Source organism: Triturus cristatus, chromosome 4_1 (genome assembly GCF_964204655.1).
Source record: "Triturus cristatus chromosome 4_1, aTriCri1.1, whole genome shotgun sequence".
Lineage (NCBI taxonomy): Eukaryota > Metazoa > Chordata > Amphibia > Caudata > Salamandridae > Triturus > Triturus cristatus.
In genome coordinates, this window is record NC_140585.1 from 1,121,080,803 (window position 1) to 1,121,108,724 (window position 27,922).

Genomic DNA, 27,922 nt, shown 5'->3' on the forward strand with positions numbered 1-27,922 from the left:
GCCGGCACATGTTGGAGCATTCTTAATAACAAAGCAACTTATGCAAGTTTGGGATCACCCAACGATTGCCAGCATGGCTAATAAGATAGTCCAGTCCTGTCTGATTTGTCTCCAGTATAATCCTGGAAAGGGAACACGAACTCCAACAGGAGGGTTTGCGATACCAACTGCACCTTTTGAGGTCCTGCAAATGGATTGCATCCAGCTTGAGCGCTGTAACAATATAAAGTATGTCCTGGTAGTGGTTTGTGACTTCGGTAAATGGGTGGAGGCATATGCTACGAAGGATAATACAGCTCTTACGACAGCAAAGGTGCTCCTAAAGGAGTTTTTCCCCCGTTTCGGCATTTGTCAAGTTTTATGGAGTGACAATGGACCCCATTTCAATGGGCAAGTTGTCAAATATGTCATGAAAGGATTGAGGATTAAGCAGAAGTTTAATGCTGCTTTTCACACACAGTCAGTGGGGCTAGTGGAGCGATATAACTCCACTCTGAAATTGAAATTGGCTAAGATACAAGCCTCCACGTCACTGAAATGGCCTGATGTGCTGCCTCTGGCGTTGTTATCTATCAGATCGATGCCACATTCATGATTTGGCTTCACACTGTATGAGGTGGTTTTCGGAAGGCCTATGAATATTTTGGGGATTCCTAAGCCACGCCTTATTCATGATGTACCACATGTGTTGATGAATGATTATTTGTCACAGTTGACTGATAGTTTGTCTTCTATTTATCAACAGGTTCGGGAAACCCTTCCAGACAGGTCGCAAGGTGAAGGACACTGCTTGCGTCCAGGTGATTTTGTGGTCATAAAGTCATTCCAGGGGACCAACTCCCTAGCACCGAGATGGCGAGGCCCTGAGCAGGTGCTACTGGCTACCAGGACTGCAGTTTGAGTGACCAATCGGAAGAACTGGGTCCATGCGACACCCTGTAGAAAAGTGTTGCAGGATCTAGTGAGCCCAGCTGCGCTGACAGATCACCGCGATATTCTGGTCACTGAGAAAGGAAGAGCTGCGTCAACTGAAGGACCTGAGTAAGTTTTCCCCGACCACACGATCCCTGGTACATCCCGATATCAGCTTCGACCCAGGAGGAGAGACACTTTGTTGAAAAAGACTGTTTGAGCCACTGTCCTGGGTGGTTTAAGACTGACTTCAAAGGGGGTTAGTCTATTAGTGACTACTTGTCCCAATGTTAGTGAAGAAATCAACGCCTGCCCAGGACTTTAGGGCCCCATCTGCTTTGTTGTTGGACGATGGAATGAATATGCTTGAGGAGAAGAAACCGGCTGCTGCGAGAAGCTGTAATAAACAAACTATGATTGCTACTGGACTCCCTTTGACTGTTGGTGTCATCGCTACAATAACTTGGGTTGTAGAGGCTCCTGTCTGAAATCTATTGACTGCTGCTGTAATAATCCACATTTGTAAAGCGCGAACACTCACCCGTAAGGGTCTCTAGGCGCTGGGGGCCGTCGGGAAGATTAAGCAAGCTATTGCCCAGAGTCACATGTTGCTGGGCTAATCTGCCGCCGGCGCCGGGTATCGAACCGTGATCCCCAGATTCTGGAGTCAGTCGCCCTGGCCGCGGTGCCACACCTCTTCCACTACTCTACTGCTCCTGTCCCCATTGAACATCACTATTTCACTCTACCTGATTATGAGAAAAAGCATAGAAGGTGCTACCTCAATAACACTTTCATTCAAATGTGGCATCATCGGGAGCAGCTGCTGTGTATACCTTCATCCTACACAAACATAGTATCTGGTGGGATGCTCAGTTATTTATCTGTCCTGATGATGACCATGTACTTATGACAAATGTCGAAACGCCTTCGACGTAACTGTGGCCACAATTTATGGAGGACACATTGTTTTGTGTGTTGCAGTTCCAGTGTTGATTTGGAACTCCGACTTTTATGTAACCTCCTTTTGTGTATGCCATCTGTCTGGTTTTGTATGTTTAGTAATTGTTATATGTACCATCTTATATGTCTGAGCCTTATGATATTATATTTTTATAAAGAATGTTTTATATATTTCTATAATTAAAATTTGTTTCTTATATAAGGGCCATATTCTTCATTATCTAGTGTTTAGTATTGTTTCTTTAAGGGAGCCATACCTACTATGCTTTGCGTACAAGGGAGACTCGAGTCTCCCACCAGGTACAACACCAGGGCCGGATTCACACAGCTTTTTGCATCCTGTATACATAAGTGATACCACTGCAGAGACGGCAGCACTTGCACGTGCAAAATCAATAGTGTTTTTTCACAAAATGTATGTGAATTTTTACTCGTCAAAGGATTTATACATAGATCTGACTTACACCAGCATGATTTAATATCTGTGCTATTAACATCCTTGCTGGTAGTGTTTCTGGGTGGTATCAACTGCAAAATGTGATGAGGACTTACGTATTTCCAAGTTCATATACATACATAAAATTTCGTAGGTAGTTCTAGTCTCTGAAAACAGCTGTATGTTACTACATCCCCTGTCACTATATCACCTGACAGTACACCTCTTCCACTACATTACCCACCATTGCCTCATCTCCGGTGGTGGGATGCTCCCAATCTAGATTTTTTATTAATCCCCACACTTAACCTATTTTATGTAATTTATATTTGACAATGTATGTCAGGCAACATAATGGCGGAAATGTAGCGGGCCTGTACCCTGAATAGGGTCAGAGATTTAATCCTGGTAAAGCAGTAAGGGAAGGTGGAGGAAGCCACACCAAACTTGGAAGAAGAAAAAGAAAAAAATTTAGCTAAGGAAAACACACTTATGTATTCAATTTTTTCAATTGTATTTTTTTTTTTAAATGTTTTGTAATGCACTGGCTTATGAATAGTGCTTTGTTGAGAAAGTAGTCAGAAAAGTCTAAGAACTGCCTTGTTCCTGAGTCATTCAGACACATTGTTCCATTTCCAGATGTGTCAATGTTAACATGTTGTTACGCCCCGAAAGTTGTGGGGCTAGGTGCTTCTAGGTGTTACCCAAGGATTCTTTGTAACAAGCATTTCCAATGCAATAGGTCTCGCATTTACACGAGTTTAAGCTATTGGCATTGTAAATGACAATGCCTTTTTTTTAAACATAAATAAAAGGCATTGTCATTTACAATGCCAATAGCTTAAACTCGCGCAAATGCGAGACCTATTGCATTGCAAATGCTTGTTGTTGTTTGGCTTCATTTTGTTCACTAAATTATTCTCTATTATTTAAATTGGAGTGGGATTTTTATGATGTAGTGTTCTTGACTTTTTAACAGTCTTGGTACTTTGAATGATTTACACATTTTCTTAAGTTAAGCCAGTCTACTTTGAGGTATAGCTACCAGGGTTGATCTTAGGTTACCATTACTAGATCTAACAAGAACAATGACAGCATTACTTGTGATGGACTACCATCCACTCCAACTTATAATTTCACTATCTGGAAGAGACAATTAGTTAGAGAATAACCCCCAGGCATCAGGCTGGATCCAGAGAACTTTTTTCTCAGCAGTACACCTGCACGTCGTTAGGTGGCCTGGCAGTCGGCTCTACGCCACTCGAGGTTCCGGTCAAGAAGAAAGTCCCGAGACTGGTCGCGGAGTCACCACCATCATTCCTCATCGAAGTTTTCGTCATCGGGTAAGTCGAGGCACAAGAAGAAGGTGAAGAAGCATCGTCGCTCTTCGCCTTCTCCCCATCCGTTGACCAACGTGGGACGTGGAGGGTCGTCGTCCTCCGGCTCCACCCTCGGAGCCTGCTGGGAGGGCTCCGAGCTTCCCTCCCTTCCTGGGAGCCGGAGCGTCCCCTGCCCAGCTTTGTGCCTTTACGAAGCCCTCCATTCCATCTTTAGGCAGCCCGAATCTGCTGGCACGCCTTCGGGCCCTGCAGACTCGGCTGGGGGCTCTAGGCCTTCGATGCCGGTGGCTCCAACCTCTGCTCCGCAGGGCCCCCACGGATTCAGGCCTGGATCCAGATTGGTGCCAGTCGACCTCACTGTACCTTCCCCAGTGCTGATCCCTCTGACGACGCCTCTGCCACCTCCGACGCCAGTTGCATCCCCAGCTGGTGTCAACCCCAACCTCCCCCTCGACTTGGACACGGAGCCGGACCGGTGCCGACCAACGGCGGTACCGGCGCCGGAGGGTACTTTTGTACCGCTGTTCTTCCCTGGTGTTCCTTATCGTCCTGAGTGGTGGCCAGAGGAAGGGTCTGTGGACCCTCTGGCAGACCAGCTTGAAGAGCCAGACTGGAGAGAGGAGTTGGGTGATGCCAGTGGTCTGGATACTTCCCCAGACATTGGTATGCTTTCTTCCCCTACTGTGGCTACGGAGGAGGGAGCTTCCTACGCTGTGGTGTTGCGTGGTGCGGCTGAGGCCTTGAGCCTCAGCCGCACCACGCCTTGAGCCTTGAGCTTCCTACGGTCAGGAATAACCTCTTGTCTGAGGTGCTTCAGCCGGCAGCAGCCTCTTCGGAGCCCTTGTTGCCTTTCAATGAGGCCCTTACTGATGTCCTTCTGGGCTCCTGGTCCAAGCTCAGCACAGGAGCTCCTGTGGAAATGATGATCGCCCGACGCCACCGCCCGGCACCCACTTTTCCTCTCCCGACACCATACCCTAGAGAGCTTGGTGGTCCGAGCCTCATCTTCGAAAAGAAGCGCTTTCCCTACAGCTCCTCAAGATAGGGAATCCAAGAAGCTAGGCCATCTTGGGAAGAAGATGTTTTCTTCCGTCAGCTTAGGAATGCGGTCGGTGAACGCCGCATGTGTGTTGGGCCGTTACACACATTCAGTGTGGGAGACAGTTGTGCAAGTGCTGCCACAGTGCCCGGAGGAGGCCCATGTCGTGCTCGCCCGTGCTGTTGCTGAGGGTCGAGAAGCAGCAAAGTTCACCATCTGGTGTGGACTGAATACTGCTGACTCGCTGGGTAGGACGATTTCCACGTCATTAGCCCTGAGATGTTACACCTAGCTGAGAACCTCTGGCTTCTCTGGGGATGTCCAATCTACCCTTTTGGACAGGCCCTTTGATGGCCGTCACCTGTTAGGGGACAAGGCAGACAACGCGCTCGAGTGCTTCAAGGACTCTAGAGCTAAGGCCAGGTCCATGGGCCTTGCAGCGACTTCTTGCCCCATGCAGTTTGCCTTTCGCCCCTTTCGTGGCCATGGAAGGAGTGCCCTACCACGTCTCACCCAGGGCCACAGGGCCGCACAAGTCACCCAGCCTCTGCGCGGCCGGGGACATGGGATACAGTGTTGTGGGTCCTGGGGCCAGAGGGCCAGAGGGCGGGCCAGTCCACCAATGTCCCCCCTGCAGCTGCCTCCAAACCTTCCTATTCTGACCTTTCAGGGCCACCAGTTGCCAGTGGGAGGCAGAATCCGCCATCACTTTCCCCACTGGCACAACATCACGTCAGACAGTTGGGTTTTGCAGATAGTCCGAAGGGGCTACTCCCTCCCCTTTGAGTCTACCCCTCCCTCCATGCCACCAGCACTCCATCGCATGTCCGAGGATCAATTGGCCCTTTTGTGTCAGGAAGTTACGACTGTGAGAATGACTAAATATCTGCAGAGCAACCCAAGACATCGGCAGAAATACACATTCATGTTTGTTGATTTAATGCAAAAATAATAAAACAAACTACAAAGAGAACTCACTGCACACACAACATTCCCCAATGTTTAGAATACTTTGAAAGCAAGCTAATTGAAGTGTGTAGGGTGCCTTTTGATCTTTGCATATGTCCCTCCTCCCTACCACTTTATATGTCCCACAGCAAAGGTCACTGTTATAAATACACTTCCTTAGCCTCTCTGTCTTGACAGTGCCAGGCTGTGCTTAATTCATGCAGGTGGTGGGCACTGGTACTTATTTGGGGAAACCAGGATGTATGTTTCAAACAGTGGCTTTGATTTAGAGCAAGAGAGAAAAAGAGGGGCAATAATGGTAGAAAGAAGGAATAAAAGAAATATAGGAAGACAGTGACAAAGAGAGAAAACAGGGATAAAAAAGAACCGGGAAGAGAGAGATACAGAGATAGAAAGTTTTGGGTGTTTGAAGGAAAAGCCATGAGGTAGAACCAAAACTACGCAACCATGGAATTGTGCAACTGGGCATTCGGCACAGCTGGCAGTCGGTATCTATGTCAAAATGTGGGTCGCTGCACTGATGTTTTTGCACAGCTTATGCTCTGATGCTAAGATCTCTCCACTCTCACTTGCCTCACCTCATCCCACCATTGGAAGGGCACACACACATGCTTGTCGCATTCAGTGGGAGGGATATGGGGTGGATATGATATATCTTGCACTGGGTATTTGAATGGCTGGCTCTGGGCAGCTTCTGGGTAGAGGTTTGCAGTGAAGGGCCCACTGCTCTGCCCAACCTGCAACTCAGCCGAGCTGCCAATCAATCAGTATGCCATTCAGTGCAGTGTGATGCCAGCCTCCCTTGGTAGCCCCCACTGCCACTCCGCCTCCTCGGCTCCGGTCATATCTACTCTGATGTTCCTCCTTCTCTTCACCTGAAAATTCAGGCAGGAATACAAATTTCAAATTTGTGAGAAAAATTCTAACGTCGACAGCAAAATGTGCGTTATTTGTAAAATCTAAATCTGCAGCTAATTAAAGACCCTTTTTTTCACAGAAAAATGTGGGCTGCAGATATTGATTATCCATGTGGGAGTGGTTGGGGAGCATACCTGGCATTATAGATATCTTTACAGCCAATTGAGAGTTCTTAAATTGTCCCAGATCCCTGCATGTAGCTCATCCAGTCCAGGGTTTTTACTTTGCATTCTGGTACTACAGTGGTGTTTATACCATCGTAAACACAGGCCTACATGAACCAGTCATAAGACCCAAACCCTTCCTAACAATGAACAATACACCAATGAAGCCTCGCGGGCCACGCGCAGGGGTGTTTGGATAAAGCATGCGAGAAGTCCTAGCAGAAGAGCAAAGACAGATGCGTCAAAGTGAAAGTCGAGGAAAAACAGGTCTCATTTTGGATACAGATTTCCAGTTCTTGGCCTGTGCATGCTAAATGAAGCCCCACCCACCGAGCGGGCCAGCCTTGTGTTTATTCATGTGACGTGATCTAACTGAACTCATATGGTGTTTTGCGAAAGGGGGGGCTTTTGTCTGTGTGATGTGTGTGTGCGCCTCCATATGATGCTGTGCTGCAGCAACCCAGACCCCATTGAGGGACCACGGGAAACTGTTGCTGGCGGGCTGGGAGTCAGCGCGGAGGTTCATTTTTACATCTGGACCAGGCAAATGAAAAGCAGATTCCAGCCGCCTCAGCCTCTGCCCTGTAACTCGGAGGGGAGAATTTAGCTCACGAGACAACAGTTCAAACCTTGCAAAGGAAATGTCCCTTAAACCGGCTGAGTTAGACAAGTCACTGCTTTTAAAAGTAGGGAGCGGTTGCCAGTAAGCCTGGACAGGCTCCAGACTGGTATTTTGATTTCCTTTATTTAGCTTGTCGCGTTCTCGTGCTGTAACTAAATCAAGTCAGGATGCTGCGCTGCTGAAGGAAGGCCGGAGTGCTGCCTCCGCGTTCGAAAAGTTCTGACGGGACAGGTCAGCACAGGGGGGACGAGACTTCCGTTTTGCACATGTCCCGTACACGTCAACCATCAATGGATGGGGTTTTTTCAAGGAATGATGGATTTTGGGACCAAGGACTTCGCAGGCAGGCCCCACGGGTCTGACTCTGAGAAACGGACAGAGTACCGCTTTGAGGACAGTGAGCAGGACAGGCTGGTTTATATCGATGTGGAAAAGTCTGTGACATGTTCTGGCAGCAGGTTTGGGGGTGCCGTCAACGCCGTCGACGCTTGTGCTGGCGGCCTCTCTTCCTGGCTCTTGGGGTGGCTGCCTGTCTCTTCTATACTCTGATGACGAATGGGACTAAGCCATGGATCCTGCCCCCCGCTCCCAGCATCTCACAGGACCACGAGGAAGGGGCGCCCTCCACCGCTCCTTGCAGCCTATCCTGGGACCAGCGGCAAGCAATCCAGCAGGTAAGAGTACAGAGCCCGGGCGTCTAATAGACGTGAGTATTGGCGCGAGCAGGTGTGGCCAGGGCCCTGTGGATCTGGGAGTTTAGCAGGCATGCTTGTGACGTGGTTCATGCCGATTCCTACTGCCCTGCACCTCAGCTCTCAGAACTCCCAACTCTGAGATGTATGACAGATTACAGCCCAAAACCATTGCCTTGAACCTTGATCCTCAGAGCGTCACGGTCAAGGTAGTCAGATGGTGACATGATTACTGCCCATTTCTACTGCCCTGCACCTCAGCTCTCAATGTTTAATTTTAAAGACATTTGGACCAATGACAGATTACTGCACAGAAGCACTGCCCTGCACATCAACTCTTGGAGAGTCGCACTCAAGCCATTCAGACGCATGACATCATTACTGTCCCAAACCACTGCCCTTCAACTGACTCTCAGAGCGTCCAACTCTGAAGACAATCAATCAAGTGACGTGTTTACTGCCCAGATACACTGGCCTGCATCACAACTTGCACAGCGCTCAAGTCCGTAGGCGACGATTCTGCCCTGGACTCGCTGTCAAGTAGCTTTGGGCAACGGCGACGCCGAGTTTTCTCAAAGTGCTCAGCTCACAAGACACTCCCTGCACGCGGCAGGGTTACTTGCCATAGCTGCGTCTTCGACTAACGGCATCTCCCTCGCGTCGAGTGCCGCCTCTGAAGACAGTTAGGCATGTGACATGATGACTGCCCTTTGATAAGAAATTATGCTCGCTTTCCCAGAATGCCTCTCCCTGGAGCTGATGCCAGCGACTGGACAGACACCAGGATGTGCATGACCCCCCAACCCCCCAGCAGAGCTCTGAGCATGACAAAAGAAAATCGGTCTCTGACAGCATGTCACCGAAACACCCAACCCAACTTTATTTCACAAACATGATTTTTATTTATAAATACAATTGTGAATGTCTAAACATTATATTAGTTTCTCAACGTTAATCTTTCTTGTTGCAGCGCTGTAGACTAAAAGTAAAAAAATGTTGTGACGTCGTGTAAATTGCCAGTAACAAACCCACTCGCGTTCAAACGCATGGGTGGTAAACTTTGTTTATTTGTGGCCTGCCCCATAGCGCCAACACCGCAAGGATGCTGCTTCAGAGCGCTGAGCGGATGTTTAAATCTCTTTACATTCTCAGCTGCCTAAGCAGAAAGCACAGGTGCAGCGGCCACGTCTGATATACTAGACGACTGAGGACGAAAGGTTACAAACATGTCCTTGTTTACTGGCAGCGCTTCACCGGCAGTCCGCACGCATCAACTCATCGTGACGCGTTCGAAAGGAACGAGTCACAACTGCACCAACACGTGGCCACGTGACAGCGCCTTCCAAAGCTAAGCGCACAGCTTTTAAAAAATGCACCCATTAATCTATTCATTGATCATAGAACCTGGGGCGAAATAATCGAGTTAAACAACTTCTTTCTAAATCTGAATTCACTTCCCGGCTCCGGGAGTCACAACCTTACCTCGAGGCCAGCGGAGCCAGGCGGCATATTGTGAGATCCCTGTGCCCCAAAGACTTAGGGGACACCAGGGTACGCGGGAGACAATGACAGACATGGGGGTAGCAAAGCCAGGTGTCTGGTTCGGCTTCAAGAAACAAATCACATGCAAACCATCAAAAGATATAAATCAGGCAACAGACGTCACAAAATTATATCAGACTTTAAAATGATATATATATATATATAAAATTCACAGAAAAAACCATAGGTTTCAGGCACGTTATAGTTAGGAATTAGCATTTAAAAAAACCTTAGAAATTCAATGAAAAAACCAAAAGTTTCACACACGTTATAGTTAGCTGGACATTTTACTCGTAAAAAACCATTGAAATTCCCCCGTTATAGTTAGTTCAGCTAACTATAACTCGCGCGCCCGCAATGCACTGCTGATGACGTCACATATTACATCACTCATGACATGGTCAGTGACATCACTCATGACATCACTGATGACATCTCAAATGACATCACTGATGACATCACTGATGACATCATCCAGTGAATGTGTGTTTTTCTGAAAATTAAATATGTTTTATATATGTATATCTCAAGGTCGATGGAAGAATAAATGGGTATATAAGTGTCTAAATGGATGATTTGTTTTTGAAAAATTGATTGTGTAACTGACTGATTAAGTGTATCATAGTGAATACATGGCTTAGTGAGTAATGTTTAAATATGTAAATATCTGTATCAGTCTCTCACTTTGTGTATAAGTGGCTGCATGGGTTGGTGAGTAGCTACATGGGTGTCTATATAGGTTATTAGTTGGTTTTTTGAGTATCAGTCTGAGTGTCTGCATGGTTCGGTGGGGGGTATTACGTAGTGCATAGGTGCATGAATGAGTGACTCACTGTTTGTATGTGTTGAACACAGCATGTGTGCAGGACTGTATGGGTGGATGAGTGTGTGTATGGGTGTGTTAGTGAGTGAATGACTGTCTCAATAGTGTCTTTATGAGTAACTACATATGTTTTAAACTAGTATATGTGACTATTGGTGTATATATGTGAGTATATGTGAGAGTGAGAGATTGAAAGAGTTCCTGTATGAATAAGTATGTGTTTCTATAAGTGATTGTTTAAAAGACTAAGTATGTGTAAGTTTCCGTAGAAGTAAGTATGGTGGTGTGTGTATAACTGTATATGCAAGTAAATGTATGTTTGATTCTTTATTAGCATGAGTGACTATGTGTGTGAGTAACTCTATGGATGAGTGGCATTGTGTAACAGGATGTATAGGTGTATGAGTACATATGATGAGTGAGTACATGTATGAGTGACTGTATAGGACTGTTGGTGAATGAGTGGATGTGTATGTGGATCTTAGAATTACTGAAGAGGTTGTTGTAACTGGTATTGGTATGTCCATTGTTTTGAAAATTTTAGTCTCTATTTTTGAATGTGTGTATCAAAGGTTATATTAGGGTGAGAGGAGGTCTGCCACTCTATCACAAGGATGATGTCATCAGTGATGTCATCAGTGATGTCATTTGAGATGTCATCAGTGATGTCATGAGTGATGTCACTGACCATGTCATGAGTGATGTAATATGTGACGTCATCAGCAGTGCATTGCGGGCGCGCGAGTTATAGTTAGCTGAACTAACTATAACGGGGGAATTTCAATGGTTTTGTACAAGTGAAAAGTCCAGCTAACTATAACACCCCTGAAACCTATGGTTTTTTCAGTGAATTTCTGAGGTTTTTTAAATGCTAATTCCTAACTATAACGTGCCTGAAACCTATGGTTTTTTCTGTGAATTTCAAAGGTTTTTTAAATGCTAATTTCTAACTATGCCTACAGAGATAGGACATGTGAAGAAAGAAGAAAAAATGCACAGAAAGAAACAAAAGAAGTGCAGAAAGAAGCAACAGAAGTCCTCAAATACGAAGATAAGTGCAGGAAGAAGGATAACGTGCAGAAAGAACAAAAAGAAGAGCAGAAAGAAGCCTTGTTGCAAAATCATCCTGTACCCTCAACTTTTTCAGACGGATACTGGTGGTAACTGAGTCTGACTAACCAGTCCTAGAGCCAGTGCTATGTTAAAAGACACTTAGAATACAGTGAAAACACCTACATACACTAGGGAACATTATGCGTTGGGGTCCCCCTGTGATTAGCATGACCTCCTCTGTAAGCCCCTAGTGTATAATAGGGCATGGGGATTAAAACTACCTCTTAAAACAGGCCACAGGGCGTTTTTGCACACGTTAACTCAGGCCCCGTCCCCTCCCTTCACCACTGTGTAAACACGCCCTGTGTCCATTTTTAGTTGGGAGATTAAGTTCATTTGAATCCTGAGGGTCCCTAGGGTCCAACTAGCCCACTAGGTACCTCCAGTAAGTGCCACAGAGCTGCATTGCAGAGAGGTGTAAAAAGTGGCACGGCCTGGACCACCTCTCTGCAATGCAGCTCAGTGGCGCTTACTGGAAGCACTTGGTGGGCTAGTTAGCCCCCAGGGGCCCTCAGTATTGAAGGGAAATTATATCCCCAATTTAAAGCGTGCCATAGTGCGTGTTTGCACACGTCACCTCAGGCCCCGTCCCCTCCCTTCACCACTGTGTAAACGCGCCCTGTGGCTGTTCTAAGTTGAGAGATTAAGTCCCCCTGAATCCTAAGGGTCCCTAGGGTCAAACTAGACCACTAGGTACCTCCAGTAAGCGCCACAGAGCTGCGTTGCAGAGAGGTGTAAAAAGGGGCTTGGCCTCAGAACACCTGGCTGCAGCGCAGCTCCCTGGCGCATACTGGAGATGCCTGTTGGGGGCGCGTTTGCAGAGTGCTGCACGGAGGGGGCATGGCCTCCGGCACGATGCCAGTCTTTTATTTATTTTAGTTTTTAGGAAGGGGGGCTGTTTGGTTCCCCTTCTTATTCTAATTTATTGGCCCTGATGACCCCATCCCCCAGGGCCAGTCTCCTAATTATATTTTTTTGACCCCAATCCCCAGGGCCGGCCACTGTTTTTTATTATTTTTAAAAAATATATATTTATAGACACACCTAGGACATGCTGGACAAACCGTACGTACCTATCACCATGACGATTTGCGTGATATTCATTAAAAGGCGACTATGCATGCAATGAATCCACTTGGAATGTATTTACACCACTAGTGAAGCTCTGACATGTCTGATGCCCTACCGTGCCTAATCCTGGTAGACACCCTTGTCGTTTATTTATACAAACATGGGTAGCTATTGACGGGCACATTTAATACACATGCACACCAAGCCATTCAAAGGGGATTCAACAAAAATTCGACCAAAACTATGCAAGAAACCCCCCTCACGGTTAATAAAACACACATCCACTGCCGGATGTGTAATACTTTTTATTTTACTCTCTGGAAAGGGGACGAACATCACTTGAGAGTCACAGCGTGCTCCTGGCAGAGCCCAATGCTGTGTTACACCCACCATTGCCTGCCGAGTGCCACACACCTCTGTGTTGTATTCCACTAGCTAGTGCATATGCTATGACACTCTCTAGCCCATGTGCACTGTAACACCACCCCGTGAATATGTCATGCCACACTTGTCTTCGCACGGGTTATATTGCCCCATCTAACGTGCCTTTCTCGATGCCTATGTTATAACGCACAGTGCTATGCCATACATATTACAATCTGGGATCCATATCTTTGTCACAGTGCATATGCAACGTTACACTCCCCAGCACATATTTTATATTACAACTTTAGAGACTAGTTAGGTTACACAACACTGCCCTGTGCATATTACACTCCAAGGCGCATATCGCATAGCACGCGCTAGTGCCTGTGCTATCTCGCGCTCTCCAATGAATCTGTCATTGCGCACAATGTATTGCATATTATATTTCACGCCCGGTTCATCTTATATCACACTTTTTGGTGCATAGTTTATACCATACACTATATCTAGTTTTCATTTTCAATCGTGCTCTCAGGACTATGTTCTATATAACACTGTGTTCACCTACCCTTTTCACGGGCATTACATTTTGCGATAGGGGGTGGAGGGTCAGGGGGTGTTTCTGCCAAGTGAGCCCGGAGTCACAGTCACAAACGTCCTCTTCTTCCTGAATAAAAGTGAGATTATGCTGCATACTTGTTCATATTTTAAGTAGTTCGCACAGACACAATGTTTTAAAAACAATAAAGTTCCTAATACCCGCCTTCTCTGAACAGTTAGCTTGCTGCTCCATCCCCTTCCTCCCTATCCTCTGTTGTGTGAATCCATGGACTAGCCTCCTCCCTCCTGCCATGCATGGTCTGATGTGCTGCCACTGCCCTCAATTTAGTATGATGTACCAGTCCACTCCTCCTGCCCTCCATTGCCCAATTCTATGCCCCATCATTGACCTCCTGCTTAAACTCTGTGCTTAGCTTGCTGCCCCTATTCTCCTTCCCCCTGCCCTCCGATGTCTTTGTGCATGCCCCTGCTCCATCCTTTTTGCCCACCATGTCCCATGGACCTGCCACTCCTATCTACTCTGAGTGTTCTGTTGAGCTGCCACTCCCCTCCCACCTGCCTAGCATTGTCAGATGACTGTAACCTGTCCCTGTCACCTTCACCCTGCCTGTCCACATGCCATGTCCCTATCCTCTTCCTCCTGTCCTACATGGTCCATTGTACTGCCACACCCTTCTGCCCTCCCTGGTCTGTTGTGCTGCAACTGCTCCTCCTGCCTGCCCCGTGTGGTCTGTTGTGAGGTCCCTTCCCCTGAACTTTCTTGTCTGTGCACAGGTCCTGACCCTCCCTTCTATCCTCCATCGTCCTTTGTGCATGCCCCTCCACCCTCCTTCTTGCCCATCATAGCCATTGTGCTGCCACTAACCCTCCCACTTGCCATGCATGGTCTTCTGTGCTGCCATGGCCCCTCCCACCTTCCCTGTGTGGTCAGTTAGCTGCCCCTGACCCCCTCCCACCTTCCCTCCATGGTCTGTGTGTATGCCATCACAGTCTCACTGTTGCTCTTCATGGTGTGTCTTGCTTCTAGTGCCCATCCTGCCTGACCTCCATGGCTATCTTGCTGCTCCTGCCCTGCCCCCTTGCCCCCAGCCCTACTCCCTCCCTCCTGGCTTGTCTGTTCCATTGTAATGCCCCTGATCCGTCCCTCCTGCCCTTTATGGTCTGTTATGCTGCAGCTTTCTCTCCTGTCTGTCCATTATGGTCAGCTAGCTACCATTGCCTCTTGCCCCTCTGTTCTCTGTTGTCCATGTGCATGGTCCTGTCCCCTCCCTCTTGCTTTCTATGGATTGTTGTGCTGCACTCCCGTCCTGCATGCCCTGTGTGGTGTATTGTGCTGCTGCAAACCCTGATGCCTGCCCTGCAGGGTCAGTTTGGTGCACCTCTCCATGTCCCTCCTGTCCTCTGTTATCCAAGTCCATGTCCCTATCCCATTTCCTTCCATGATCCAATGTACCATACTTGCGAACATTTTGAACTTGGTAAGAGGGAGATTTTGAAAAAAAACTGGGGTATTGATTTTCCCCTTTGAGTTACATTGAAAAAGAGGATATTGTAGACAGGAGACAGATCAAATAAAGCCCATTTGATCTTAAAAACATTGGACGTTTCCTGGCTGAATCGGGTCTGTTGGCATGTATGGTTGTACTACCATTGCCTCTTCCTTCTGCCCACAATGGTCTATTACATTGCCACAGCCTTGAAGGAGGGTAGATTTTGTATCACAGGGGGCCCCTGGCCCGTTCTGTCCACACCTGAAGTATGAGACCCTTGTCCTTGCCCTGCCAGCTGCATTTGTAGGCCGTATTAAATTGACCAGCGGGTCCTGTGTTGCTATATAATTATCCTGAGACATCCTTACCACTCAGCCAGCATAAAACCCCTGTGTAGGCCCTTCTGTTCAATATGTAGGCCTCTTTGTTAAATTGACCATAGCTCTGCAATTTTAGTGTATAGCAGTCTGAAGGCAGGTCTGCGAGGCCTTCTGATCCAAACTAGTAGCCCCCACCCTACCCGAGTGCTCCGTGCTCGGTATCAAAGTTCAACATCCCCCTGAAGCTGTCGACATACAGTAGGCTGCATCCTGGACTGGTACTTGCTTCCTGGGCAGGTTTCCCGCTTTTAAGGAAGTGGCAACCGCAGAGCGTCAAGTTAGGAGAACTGAGGAGATTTTATACATGAATATATTGAATTCCCGTACAATACCCATTATTTTCTGCTTGCTCTATGGAACTTACGATAAGCGATTGGCCTGAGAGACTGACCTTTTCACCCAGTCCATTGTCAGCATTAAGTGGGTAAATGACGAAATGTCTGGTAAAATCTGCAGACGAAGCTTTTGGGTAGCATACGTAGGTAGATGTAGCGTGCAAAGGAGCCCACAAAATGATATAAAAAGGGAGCACCCACAGATATCGACGGACTACCTCGCCGTCTGTATGCAGGTTAACAGGCAGTGCAGGTTTTCCCCAAGAGCTGGGAGCTCTTGTCTTCCTTTGCTTAAAATGTCTTGCTCTGCTTTGCTTGAAGTATCTTATTCTATTTTACCTATATGAAATGTCATGTTATGTTTAACCATTGTTCTCTTTACTTTTGCATTTAAAAGATTTTGTATTGTAATTGCAGGAATGCTTGCTCTAAGAGTAAACGTGAGTGTTCCTAGGTAACATTTTCCTTGGTGTAACTTGTTTCTCATGATGCATTTATAGATGTGTTTTCTCTCTCTCTCTGTCAGTACATTAATTGAGATACAGAGAATATTATGACAGCTGTATGATTATCTGGATTCTGTATTTTGTACTTTATGTCTCTATTCTGCGGTTTCTTTGAAGTTGCATCTTCTCATTAAACTGCCATTGTATTCTGCCTCCAATTCCATGTCTCATATGTCTGTTTTCTTCATTTTTGGAGCAAGCGTTCCTAGGCACCCCGGCTCAAATTAAGGTGCCCCTTTTGTCCCTGACTCACTCTCCTGCTCAGTTCTGTGGTGGCTCCCGGGGATCTGGGGACCGCCCCTAGCTTCCTTGACCCGTAATAGATCTTCCCTTCAACAGCCTCTCTTGCAAGTCCTGTATTGTTGGTTTGTTGCCCCTGCCCCCCTTTCCACTGCCCTCCATAGTCTGTTGTGCTTCCACGGCCCTTCCTGCCTGCTCAGTGTGGTTAAATTGTTGCCTTTGCACCCTCCTACCTGCCTTCAATTTTCAGAGTCCGTGCCCCTGGCCTCTGCCTCTCAACAGTATCCTAATGAACAACTAGATTGCTAACATTCTATATTTATTACAAAAGTGTGGAACGCCTGACATCATCTTGATGTAATCAAAACTGTAATACCTAGAGCATTTCCTTTAGAAATTACATATATGAGAGGGTCTTATTGGCATCAAAATTATGGTTAGTGCTCTAAAAGACTAAAATAAGGACATATTTTCTGAGTTTTCAAATAGCGACAAAGCACTTTTAAATTATTTGTTATCTTTATGTTTTTTTATCCAGTTGACCACTTGATTAAATGTTGCACTTAGGGGAGAGGATGTGGTGTTACTTCCAGAACTGCAGACTTTGCAACTGGGGAACCAGGTTGAAGTTTCTGCTTCAGCTCGACATTCTGTGATTCTGGTCAAATCACTTAGTCTCCCCATGTCTACAACCAAAATGAATTTGTTCTTGTGTGATGTAACCAATGCTCATGTAAAGCACTCCAATACCTGACAAGTCTGCACTATATAACACTGCAAAAACACAAAATAATAAGTGTTTTGCACACTTCTGTCATTGGGCTATATTTGGGCTACATCTGGGTAATTTTGGGCTACATTTGGGCTCTTTTGTCTCCGGTGGCCATCTTGGGAGATTTATTTGTTATGAAGTTTCCTAATTTCCTCATGTACTGCAGTCTCCTCAGTAGGAAATGCTTTCAGTTTTTTACTTTGATTCCATCATGAAGGTATTCAGATATGTCACACATTTGCCATAAATTCTGAATGTTAGCACTCTAGTTGCTCATTAGATCACTGTAGTAAAACTACTGCACCATGGAAGTCTGCTCCTGGTATTAAAAGTGCATGTTTCAGTCTGCATGTCAGAATTTTTTAATGAAATAGAAGAGGATTTGAGAAGTCACTCAAAATGTGCCCTCATTTTCTTTCTTCAGCATTAATCATAATTTCTATGGCAAAATGAACCTCCTCATTGTGTTCCTTTTTAAATTAAATGTTTTAAGTGTTACCAGTTTATTCCAATCAAGATGGCTTCAGGTGTGCCATACTTTTGTCATAATGAAGACAGTAAGCGCTCTAGTTGTTTTTAAGAACATTCTGGGACATTCTGTCATTGGGCTATACTTGGGCTACATCTGGGTGATATTTGGGCTACATTTGGGCTCTTTTGTCTCTGGTGGCCATCTTGGGAGACTTATTTGTTATGAAGTTTCCTAATTTCCTCATTTACTGCAGTCTCCTCAGTAGGAAATACTTTCAGTTTTTTACTTTGATTCCATCAAGAAGGCATTCATATGTGTCACACATTTGCCATAAATTCAGAATGTTAGCACTCTTTTTGCTCATTAGATCACTGTAGTAAAGCTACTGCTCACCAGGGAAAACTGCTGCTGGTATTGAAAGTGCATGTTTCAGTCTGCATGTCAGAATTTTTTAATGAAATAGAAGAGGATTTGAGAAGTCACTCAAAATGTGCCCTAATTTTTCTTTCTGCAGCACTAATCATACTTTTTATGGAAAAATGAACCCCCTCATTTTGTTCCTTTTTAAATTAAATGTTTTAAGAGTTACCACTTTAATCCAAGCAAGATGGCTTCAGGTGTGCCATACGTTTATCATAAGTAGGACTGTTAGCGCTCTAGTAGTTCTTTGGAACACTCTGGGAAGCTGCAGTAGAACACAAAGGAATCAACTGACAGTCTCTGCCCTTGTTGGATGTACATGTTTTACTGAGAATGTCAGACTTCATTCTCACATGACTGAGAAAGATAATGTGAATTTACAGAAAATAAGCTCTCAGTTTAGCCTATAGATCACCTTCCAAACCTCTGTGGTAAAAGCATGAGAAAATATTTTTCTCTCAATCATGATATCCCAGCAGAAGTCTTTTTCACATGGTGAAATCACCTTAGAACATACCACAATTCCTAAAATGAGTATGGTACCATCAACAAATGATTTATAATGTAACTAAAGTCTTAAAACCTTCTATTAACTGCAATGCTTTTTAATGAGGTGCTATCATGTATATTGGTCCCAAGATGGCTGCCAACACTTCTTGGATGAAGTGCTGACAGCCAATCAGATCTCAGGATGAGATGTGTGGTTAGGCTCCGCCCACATATATATATGCTTTTAAATGCTATTTTCTCAGGAAATACTGAACAGATTTACACCAGACCTGCAAAAGGCACTTCCTTGACCTTATGGCTACCTCTCTGCCAAATTTCAAGTAATTCTGTTCAGCCGTTCGGGCTGTAGCTGTGTCTAAAGGTCCTATGGAAAAATGCATGGGAAAAACGCGTTTTGGGACCCCCCTTTTTTCTCGGCCCCTGCTTGACGAATCACCCAGAGACTTTCAGGGTAGGAGCGGAGCGTAGCGCCCCACCTATTTTGAAAATTTCGCGAGGATTCGTCAACCGGCGCCAAAGTTATTCCAAATAGAATGTTGCGGATTTCCTATGGAAACAGGGTCCTAACTATAACTACCTACTGGCGACCGCCAGTAGGTAATATATATATATATATATATATAAAATCAACATTTGACAGTGTTTCAAGAACATACGGTTATATCGTTGCGTTTAGTGACAATTATTGAAAGTAATCCAGTACAACAATGGGCTATGGATCACACAGTTTGGCCAAGTGTGGAAGCCGGGCTATGAGTTAAGGACAGCATATTGTACAGTTCAGAGACTGTGAGGTTACATCCTTCTCTCTTCCTTTTAACGCCAAACGTCATTCTTTTGTGCTTAGTTATGCAATTAATGTTATTCGTTTAGGCCCATGTTTACAAAGATTTTGTGTCGTGGTGGTGTCAGTTGTTTGACAAGACCCAATGCAAAATCTTTTTTGGTTTTTACAAAGCCATGCATATGTCGATTTGCGTTGCTTTGTAAGAAAAAGTAGCACAAAGCAGAGCATCAGTGGCGCAGAAAGGGGGGTGCGGTGGGTGCGGGCCGCCCCAGGTGTCATCACTGAGGGGGGTGACAAAATGGCAAAAATATGTCTTTTAAACACATATTTTTGCTATTTTGTCAAGCCGGAGGTGACAAGGAATCCCTGAGGGGGGTGACAAAATGGCAAATATATGTCTTTTAAACACAAATTTTTGCCATTTTGTCAAGCCGGGGGTGACAAGAAAGTTTCTACACCGGGTACTCCCTGACCTTGCTACACCACTGCAGAGCATTGTGGTGCCTTGCGTTACTTTGCATCACGTTGGCGTTCAATGGGTGGTGCATGGGCATTCCCTTGGTTCTACCAATGGTTTTTGACACAAACTCATATTTACAAAGTGAGACAGACGTGTTTGCGCCAAAATGGTGTGCCTGCCTGAGGCTGGCGTAATGATGAGAAATATCTTTACCGTTCATCAATATTTCCACTTTGAACATGTGCTGCACTCTGCAGCATGTGCAAAGAAGAAATAGCCTCAAGGTATGGTTTTTGTGCAGGAAGTTACCCCTTTCTTCACAAAAACGATCCTGACCACAACACAGACACCCTCGCACCATAGCCCAAGGGTGCCCAAGTTAACACTAAGTAGCCCAAATAGTGCCAGTCCGTGAGGGAACAGAAATGCACAATTTCTTTGAAGATGTGGTTCAGTTCTGCTCTCTAAGGGCAATGAATGAATGAATGAATGAGTTTATTTATAGTGCGCTGCGTTAACTCCAAGGAGCATCTTGGCGCTAGCGGAGAGTGGAACGAGACAGAAGCAGCAGTGAGACGAGGGAATAAGAGGGACGCTATGCATTCATATCTAGCGTCATATAAGGGAAAGCACAGTACCGTCGGGAACAGAGAACATGCAATGCAACGCAGCACTGCAACTTTGCTTGCTATGCTGCGTTGCGCCACTTCTTTGTAAGTATTACCAGGGAAAGAAGAAAATCAATATTTGCGTGCTCTTTAAATACCAAAAACGATTTTATGTTGGAGCAGCATTGAAAAAGTGTCAGAACCCCGATGCAAAATCTTTGTAAATGTGGGCCCGAGTTCAATAATTACACCTATCGCACTTTAAAAAATATGGACACTATTTATTTACATGTGCGCAATCATGAAATTTAAAGGTGTGCTTTTCTGGTTGGTCGTTTCAGCAGACACTGAAAATCAAACATAGTGACAGAGCATGCCTGCCTGAAATCGTGCTGCTTTTAGCAAGCGTCTCCTTGAAGAGCTGTAACCTAAGGAGCAGACTTTGCAGGGGTTTTAAGACCTCTTAGTTTTTGCTGACTATTTTATAGTAGTCAGTGAGGTGTAAAGTCTCAACTAAAATAGTGTTTTTTCTCGAATCAGTTGAATGGGTAGTAACAATAACAATAAATAGCATCTCCTGCCTTCTCCTACTCTGTTGGCTGGGCTAACATGACAAACAGAATGGAGGAAGCTGAACAGCTCACTGACCACAATGAAATAATTAACAAACCAAGGAAGTCATTTGGACCCACAGGGTTGGTACCTCAGGTTACAGCTCTTCCAAGGAGACTGTCATGATCTCTGGCATGGCTACGGAATATGGTCTGTCACTATGTAAAATCAGTTTCCAATAAAAAAATGTGGTGGGTGGAGCATACTGTGCTTTGCGTCACCCCAAATCCTGCTTTTGTGGGCGGGATATCCCTTCTGTCATCCATGGTTCCTATGCCCGTTTGTGTACCTCAGCTGCACAATCCAGCCCTCCACGCCAGGTCTGTCCCCTCGCTTCCTCAGCAAGCAGCGGCTTTAAATGACCATCAAGGCTCAAACCCACCCCTTTTCCTTAAAACTTTGAGAAAGTAAATTTTTTCTTGTATTACACAAAAGCCTGATGAAGGATGTTAGTTTTAGGTATTCAAAGACATCACCAGCCCAATCAGCTTTGAGTGACATGAGCCTAATGTTCGATGCTTCCATCTAGCCAGCATTGTGTACATTCACCTAAGTAGGAGCAGGTGTACACAGCTCAAATACAGTTTTGGTTTAGGTCTGATATTGCCTTCTTTGGCTCTGGAACCTTCAACAACTGGCTTGAAACATTGTCAGTCACATCTTGCATCACGCCACTGGAGTATTTTATTTAGTTTCAATGTCTTTGTATTGGCTCTTTGGGAGCATCCTGCTGCCTCCACTGAAATTCATTGAGGGCATCTGAAAAGTACACTTTGTCATCACACATTTAATTCTTTATCTCGTTGTGCAGAGTATACACAAAGCAATCTTTTTTATGAATTGTTTCGTAGTGCAATACTTTTGTCGTTCGTATGGCAGCATCTAGCGCAAACTTCAAACCTGTTGGCTGTGCAAATGTCTGTTCTTCATATGCCTTATTATCAGATCTTAGGGGCAGATTTACAAGCCCCTTGCGCAACTTTTGCGTCACTTTAAACATGGGAAAAGTGACGCATTTTTTGCGTCACTTTTAACATGGCAAAAGTGATGCAAAAGTGTCGCAAGGGGCTTGTAAATCTGCCCCTTAGTGTTCAAATCTGGCGTAAACCTTTTAATGAACTTGGTGGGTTTACAAATTCTGCTTACACCTGTGTGTGACAGACAGATCACGGCTTCAAATCCGAGCCTGGTCAACTCAGTATTTTATTTCACGGACTGAAGTCAATGAAATGAGTTTCGACTCGGATTGGGGACTTAAACTCGCATGCACAAATGTTCTTCGTTAAGGACTTTGGATTAAATATGCTACATATATAGAAAACTCTGATATTAGAAAATAATGAGCTATTCTGTCCGCTTGTTTGAAATGTGTTATGTTAGCATTTACTAGTATTATTTTGTTTCTCACGACAATGACTCAAACACCTGCCCCATCTCACAACCTGGGCCACCAAACAAACAAAAAAGTAGCTAGCATTGCTGATGACACCAGTCATCTCTCGCAGACAGTGGTGTACCAGTTGTTACACACCACTGTGACACATAGTATAGTCAAACCGATATAGTGTGGACAATTTGCAGATTGACTCGATTGCAATCAGACGCAATCTTCAGAAGATCATAACGTTTATTGTGCAATAATCCCGCATTAGGCAATGGCTCACCTGAGCCCTCGCTTCTAGAGATTGACACCAGCAACAGTGATACTATAGAAAAGGGGTAATAAACACAGTACCCCAATAATGTAAGAATTTAAGGCTGGATTTAGAGTTTGGTGGATGGGTACTCTGTCACAAGTTTTATGGATATCCCATCCACCCTAGAGCTGAGGTGCAGAAAGATGCCACAGAGTCATTCCCAGGCGTGGTCCTGGTAATAAACAGCAGAGGTGGGAGGAAGAAAGACTGCAGCGGAGCAACCATATGGGTAGCCATGGCAGGTGAGAGTCATTCGGGCTGAGTGGGAACATTGAGGAGAGAGCGTGCCAACTGGGTATCTAGCATACCCACCTGGAAAGAACGGCTGGAGGAGAAGAGGACTGGTATAGTCCAAGAGAGGGTGGAAGGGCTTGGAGGTGAAGGAGCACCCCCAATCCTCGGAGCAGCACGCCAGGGCACCAAAGAGTTGGAGAAGAATGGTATGGTACCGGGCCCAGAAATAGGCAGGATGAGCTAGTGATCAGCATAGTGAGGGCAACTGCAGAGATGCATTATTCGGGGCAAAGAGGTAGGAAGGCTGCAGTTGCCCTTGTAAGGCAGTCGAAGGAGGGTGCATAGCGAGAGACTCTGGAGGAATTGGTGGACATACCCTCAGGGGAGTTCTGGAGGAAGGGGGTAAAGTCCAGACACAATGAACACCCACAGAGGGATGCAGAAGGAGGTTTACATTGGTAATCAGCAGATCCGAAAAGGGGGAGAGCCGCAAGTGAAGGGAGACCTTGTGGAAAACAGAAAGACAAAGGAGGCGAGTCAATGAATACAGCTCCAGATGCCACATATCAGAGCTTGGAAAGGCAAAACGACAGGTATACCTAGGATGATAGGAGAAAGAAAGCACAAAGGAAAAAATGTTGAGGTGGGTAGAAGCTGGAATGTCGGGGGTGAGGATCATGGCGTATGGAGGTCTGCTTTGGAAGGGATGAAGAGTCCAAAAGGTCCAGGAGGAGAAGGAGACAGGGAGAACGATTCAGGAAAGTGATGGATAGGTTACAAGAAAATTGGTGGCAGAGTTGGGAAGAATGTGGACGCCAAGAGCAGGAGGATGGAAAAGGAGTGCATGACCCAAGACATGGTGACCCAGGTGGGGCAGGGATATTTGCAAAAGGTGAAGGAAGAGACTGAGGAAGGCACTGGGAATGGTGCTAGAGCACCAAAATGGATAAGTGGCTCAGTAAACACAGTGAAACCAAGCACGACTGAAGTGAACCAAATGGGAGGAGGCAACAGTGGGAACAAAGACAAACAGAAGGAGACACCAGTTAAATTGCCATGGATGGGGATACTGGCGCCATTGGGGAGCCAATGGCTAAGCAGAACAAAAGAGAAGATATTGGCCAGTTAATATGTTGATACATTCAAACTCTTTCCTAGGCAGATCTGTAGCATGGAGGGTTCCAAAGGGGAACATAGAGAATTGGCGAAAAGTCCCAAGTTACCCATTGAAGTTGACTCATGGACTGCGGCATTCATAGTATATGTCCGCATCATGTGTGAGACATACCGTGACCACAGCATGGCCTTGTTCAAATACTTGGACACCATTAGGATGGCACACATACGTTTTGGAGACCTAGCATGAATGAGATATGATGAGTAATTCAAGGCCAGTAGAGGTTTGGACCCAATAAAATCTTGGAGAGCAATAGACAATAAGTTATGGCACCAGTAAATGACACCAACAAAACTGATATCCACAGTCCACATGGCCAGTGGGTTACACCTGCCACATACCCCCGTTCGAACGAGGCACAAACAAAACCAGTCAGGGGAGGAACTCGTTGGGTTACAACAAGGGCTCCTGTTACAGGCCCATGCGCAGGTTTAGGAAAGACTGGTCCGAATGATGGGGGAAAATACCCGCTTGAGCACCGCTGTACGCTACAATTGCCACATGGACAGGTTGGAAGAGGAAGAGGGGTTCTGAAAGGAATTGTGGGAAAGGGCAAATATTCTGACAAGGATGGAGAAGATGGCCCATGGCTCAAAATGTACCCAAACAGGGAAGCTGCGGAGGGACTGGAGCTTGGTTTCTTGGAAGGTTTCCACATACAATATCACAGGCCACATGAACAGCACTGAGCAGAAAACCTAAAATCTACCAAAGGGAAAGAGGAGGTAGTGCAGGTGAAATGGATGAAAGATGTTAACGCGGCTAACGTGGTGGGCCCTTTATAAGTCTTCTCTATGGAGAATCTGACGGTGTCACCTCTATGGATAGTCTCATAGAAGATAGCTGGGGAGTTCCTGCTCATTCACCACCTGTCATGGCTGGGTGGATGGTCTGTCAACTGTTACACTGCAAAGGACGAGTGCTCGGTGTCATATGCAGAGTTGGATAAGGCTGTCGCACTGGTTAGGTGCTGTGACAAGGGAGGCGAGATGGTAATGACCGACATACAGTCGTCATTCCACCTACTGCCAGTCAACCCAGAAGACATCTCCCTATTGGGGTTCAGTTTGGAGAGCATTACTCCATAGATAAGGTTCTGCCCATAGGCTGCTGTGGGGCCTGTAAGGCTTTTAAATACTTTAGTACACTTCTAGAATGGGTGATAAGAACAACTGCAGGCTCTGAGCTAGTTATTGACTACATAGATCACTTTATGTTTGTGGTCAGAGCAGACTGTCATAGGGAGTGCTCACAGTTTATGGCAATTATGCAATAGATAGCAGATGCCCTTGGTGTGCCCCTTGTGGTGGAGAAAATGGAGGGCTCGGCCACAACTCTGACCTTCCTAGGGTAGAACTAGATTCCAGTGCAGTGGTGTACCAGTTGCCAGCTGGCAAATTGATGACCATGAAGAGTTTGTTGTGGGAAGTGTTGTCCAGACAGAAATCTGAACCTTGGAAACCACAGCAGATTTTGCGACATCATAACTTCACATGCAGGGTGGTGGTGCCAAGGCAGGCTTTCTGGAGGCGCATAGCCCTGTCCATGGAAGGAGCAACTAAATCACACCACAGGGTGCGGGTAACTGAAGGAATGAGGCAGGACATGGACATTTGGTTGAGGTTCCTTGACGAGGACAGTGGTGTGATGACGTGGATCTCCCCAGACAGTCTCGATGGGATGTCAGGATATTTCCTGGTCCTTCAGCGGAAAAAAAAGCTGGATTGTACTGGGGGGGGGGGGGGGGGGGGTGCGTTGCTGTGCCGACAGTTGGCCGGAAGATTGGAGACACAGTTTGCATTTCTGGAGTTATGTCCAGCGTTGCTGGCCATAGAGCTTTGGGGTGATGAGTTTGCACAGAGGAGTGTGTTGTTCATAACTGATAATGAGGACATTGTGCATGTGATTTCCAGGATGCACAAGAAACAATTGATGGACGAAATGCTGGACAATGCAAACATTCACCCTCAGTCACAAGGATCTGAGTTAAATTCATCATTCTTTTGCTCACTACACCACCCCAGTTTGGGCCTGTTCCTTGAGGGAACAGTCCAGCCCAAACAGCCAAGCCAGGTCGTCCCTGGACCCGAAACAAGCATCCTGTGACCGGTTTTAGGGCATCAACATTCATCGGCCATGCCAGCTTGAATCCAGTGGTGTAGTGAGCACGGGACCCACGTCTGGGCATACCCTTCTTACTTAGGGCAACGTATGCAAAAGAAACAATTGATGGTTGGAATGCTGGACAATGCAAACATTCACCCCCCAGTCACAAGGATCTGAGTTAAATTCATCATTCTTTTGCTCACCACCCCACTTTGGACCAAGCCATATGCAAATCAGTCTTGACCCTGTTCCTTGTGGGAAGAGTCCAGCCTGAACTGCCAAGCCAGGTCATCCCTGGACACGAAACAAGCCTCCTTAGACCGGTTTCAGGGTATCACCCTTTCATCAGCCAGGCTAGCTTGAATCCAGTGGCCCACGTCTGGGCATACCCTTCCCACTTAGGGTGACATATGAAAAAGAAACAATTGATGGATGAATGGTGGACAATGCAAACATTCACCCCCAGTCACAAGGATCTGGGTTAAATCCATCATTCTTTTGCTCACCCCACCACCCCAGTTTGGATCCTGCCATATGCAAATCAGTCTTGACCCTCTTCCTTGTGGGAAGAGTCCAGCCCGAACTGCCAAGCCAGGTCCTCTCTGGACCAGAAACAAGTATCCTGGGACCGGTTTCAGGGCATCACCCTTCATCAGCCAGGCTTGCTTGAATCCAGTGGTGTAGTGATCACGGGACCCACATCTGGGCATACCCTTCCCACTTAAATCTGACCATTAGGCGTTGAGACTGCTGAGTGAGATTATGTTGAGATGCCTGCAATGGAATAGGGTTTTCAGAGTGGGACATGCATCTGGGTTGGAAAACAAGTTAGCAGATAATTTATCTCAATTTCTGTGGTTGAGATTCCATGGTCTTGCACTAGAAGCAGAATGATTTAAGGAGGAAGTGTCAGAAGAACTGGTGGAGCTTGAAGAGATGAGAGTGTGGAAATCAAGAGAAGGTTCCATCTACATGGAAGTTGTACAGACAGGCCTGGACTGAATCTGCGAAGAGTGGACGAACAGTAGGACACCTGAAGAGGTGGGGATGGAAAAGAGAAAAGACGGTGCTGTACAGTTTTCAGTGTCAATGGTGGAGTTGGGCGGAGCACGAGTGACCATTGTGGGAAACTGTCAGGAGTGTCCTGCTATATTTTAGGGCTATGACCCACCTGGGGGCGAATTCATGATGAAAAGTTTACAAGGTTGGGTGATGGCAAAGGAGACAGGAAGGGACGAGAGCAAGGCAATCACTGTTCATGCTCTGGAAGGCATAATGACTTAGGTGAGAATTAAGAATGGATGAAGTTACAACGCATGCATTTACAATGCATGCCTTTACAACGCAGTTTTTACATCGCAACATCCTTTACAATGCATTCTTTAACATCGCATGCCATTACATCGCATTTTCAGAAACTACCTTTGCAATGCATTCCAATACATCGCATTATACCTTTACAACACATACCATTACAATGCATACCATTACATCGCATTTAAGGTAAGTGTTGGATAGTATAGGGGTAATAATTACTATTCTAACTCCAGTGAGTGCAACAGTAGGGCAAGGGTTGGATAGTGTA

At 45.9% G+C, this 27,922-nt stretch overlaps 1 protein-coding gene across 1 annotated transcript in view; it reads left to right on the forward strand.

The window, feature by feature from the left end:
• The first annotated feature begins 7,677 nt into the window (after positions 1-7,677).
• CPED1 (cadherin like and PC-esterase domain containing 1) overlaps positions 7,678-27,922 on the forward strand; it is a 269,952-nt gene continuing 249,707 nt past the window's right edge. The window contains 1 exon segment of the mRNA XM_085654157.1: positions 7,678-8,037. Coding sequence (XP_085510283.1) covers positions 7,807-8,037 — 231 coding nt within the window. The 5' untranslated portion in view covers positions 7,678-7,806.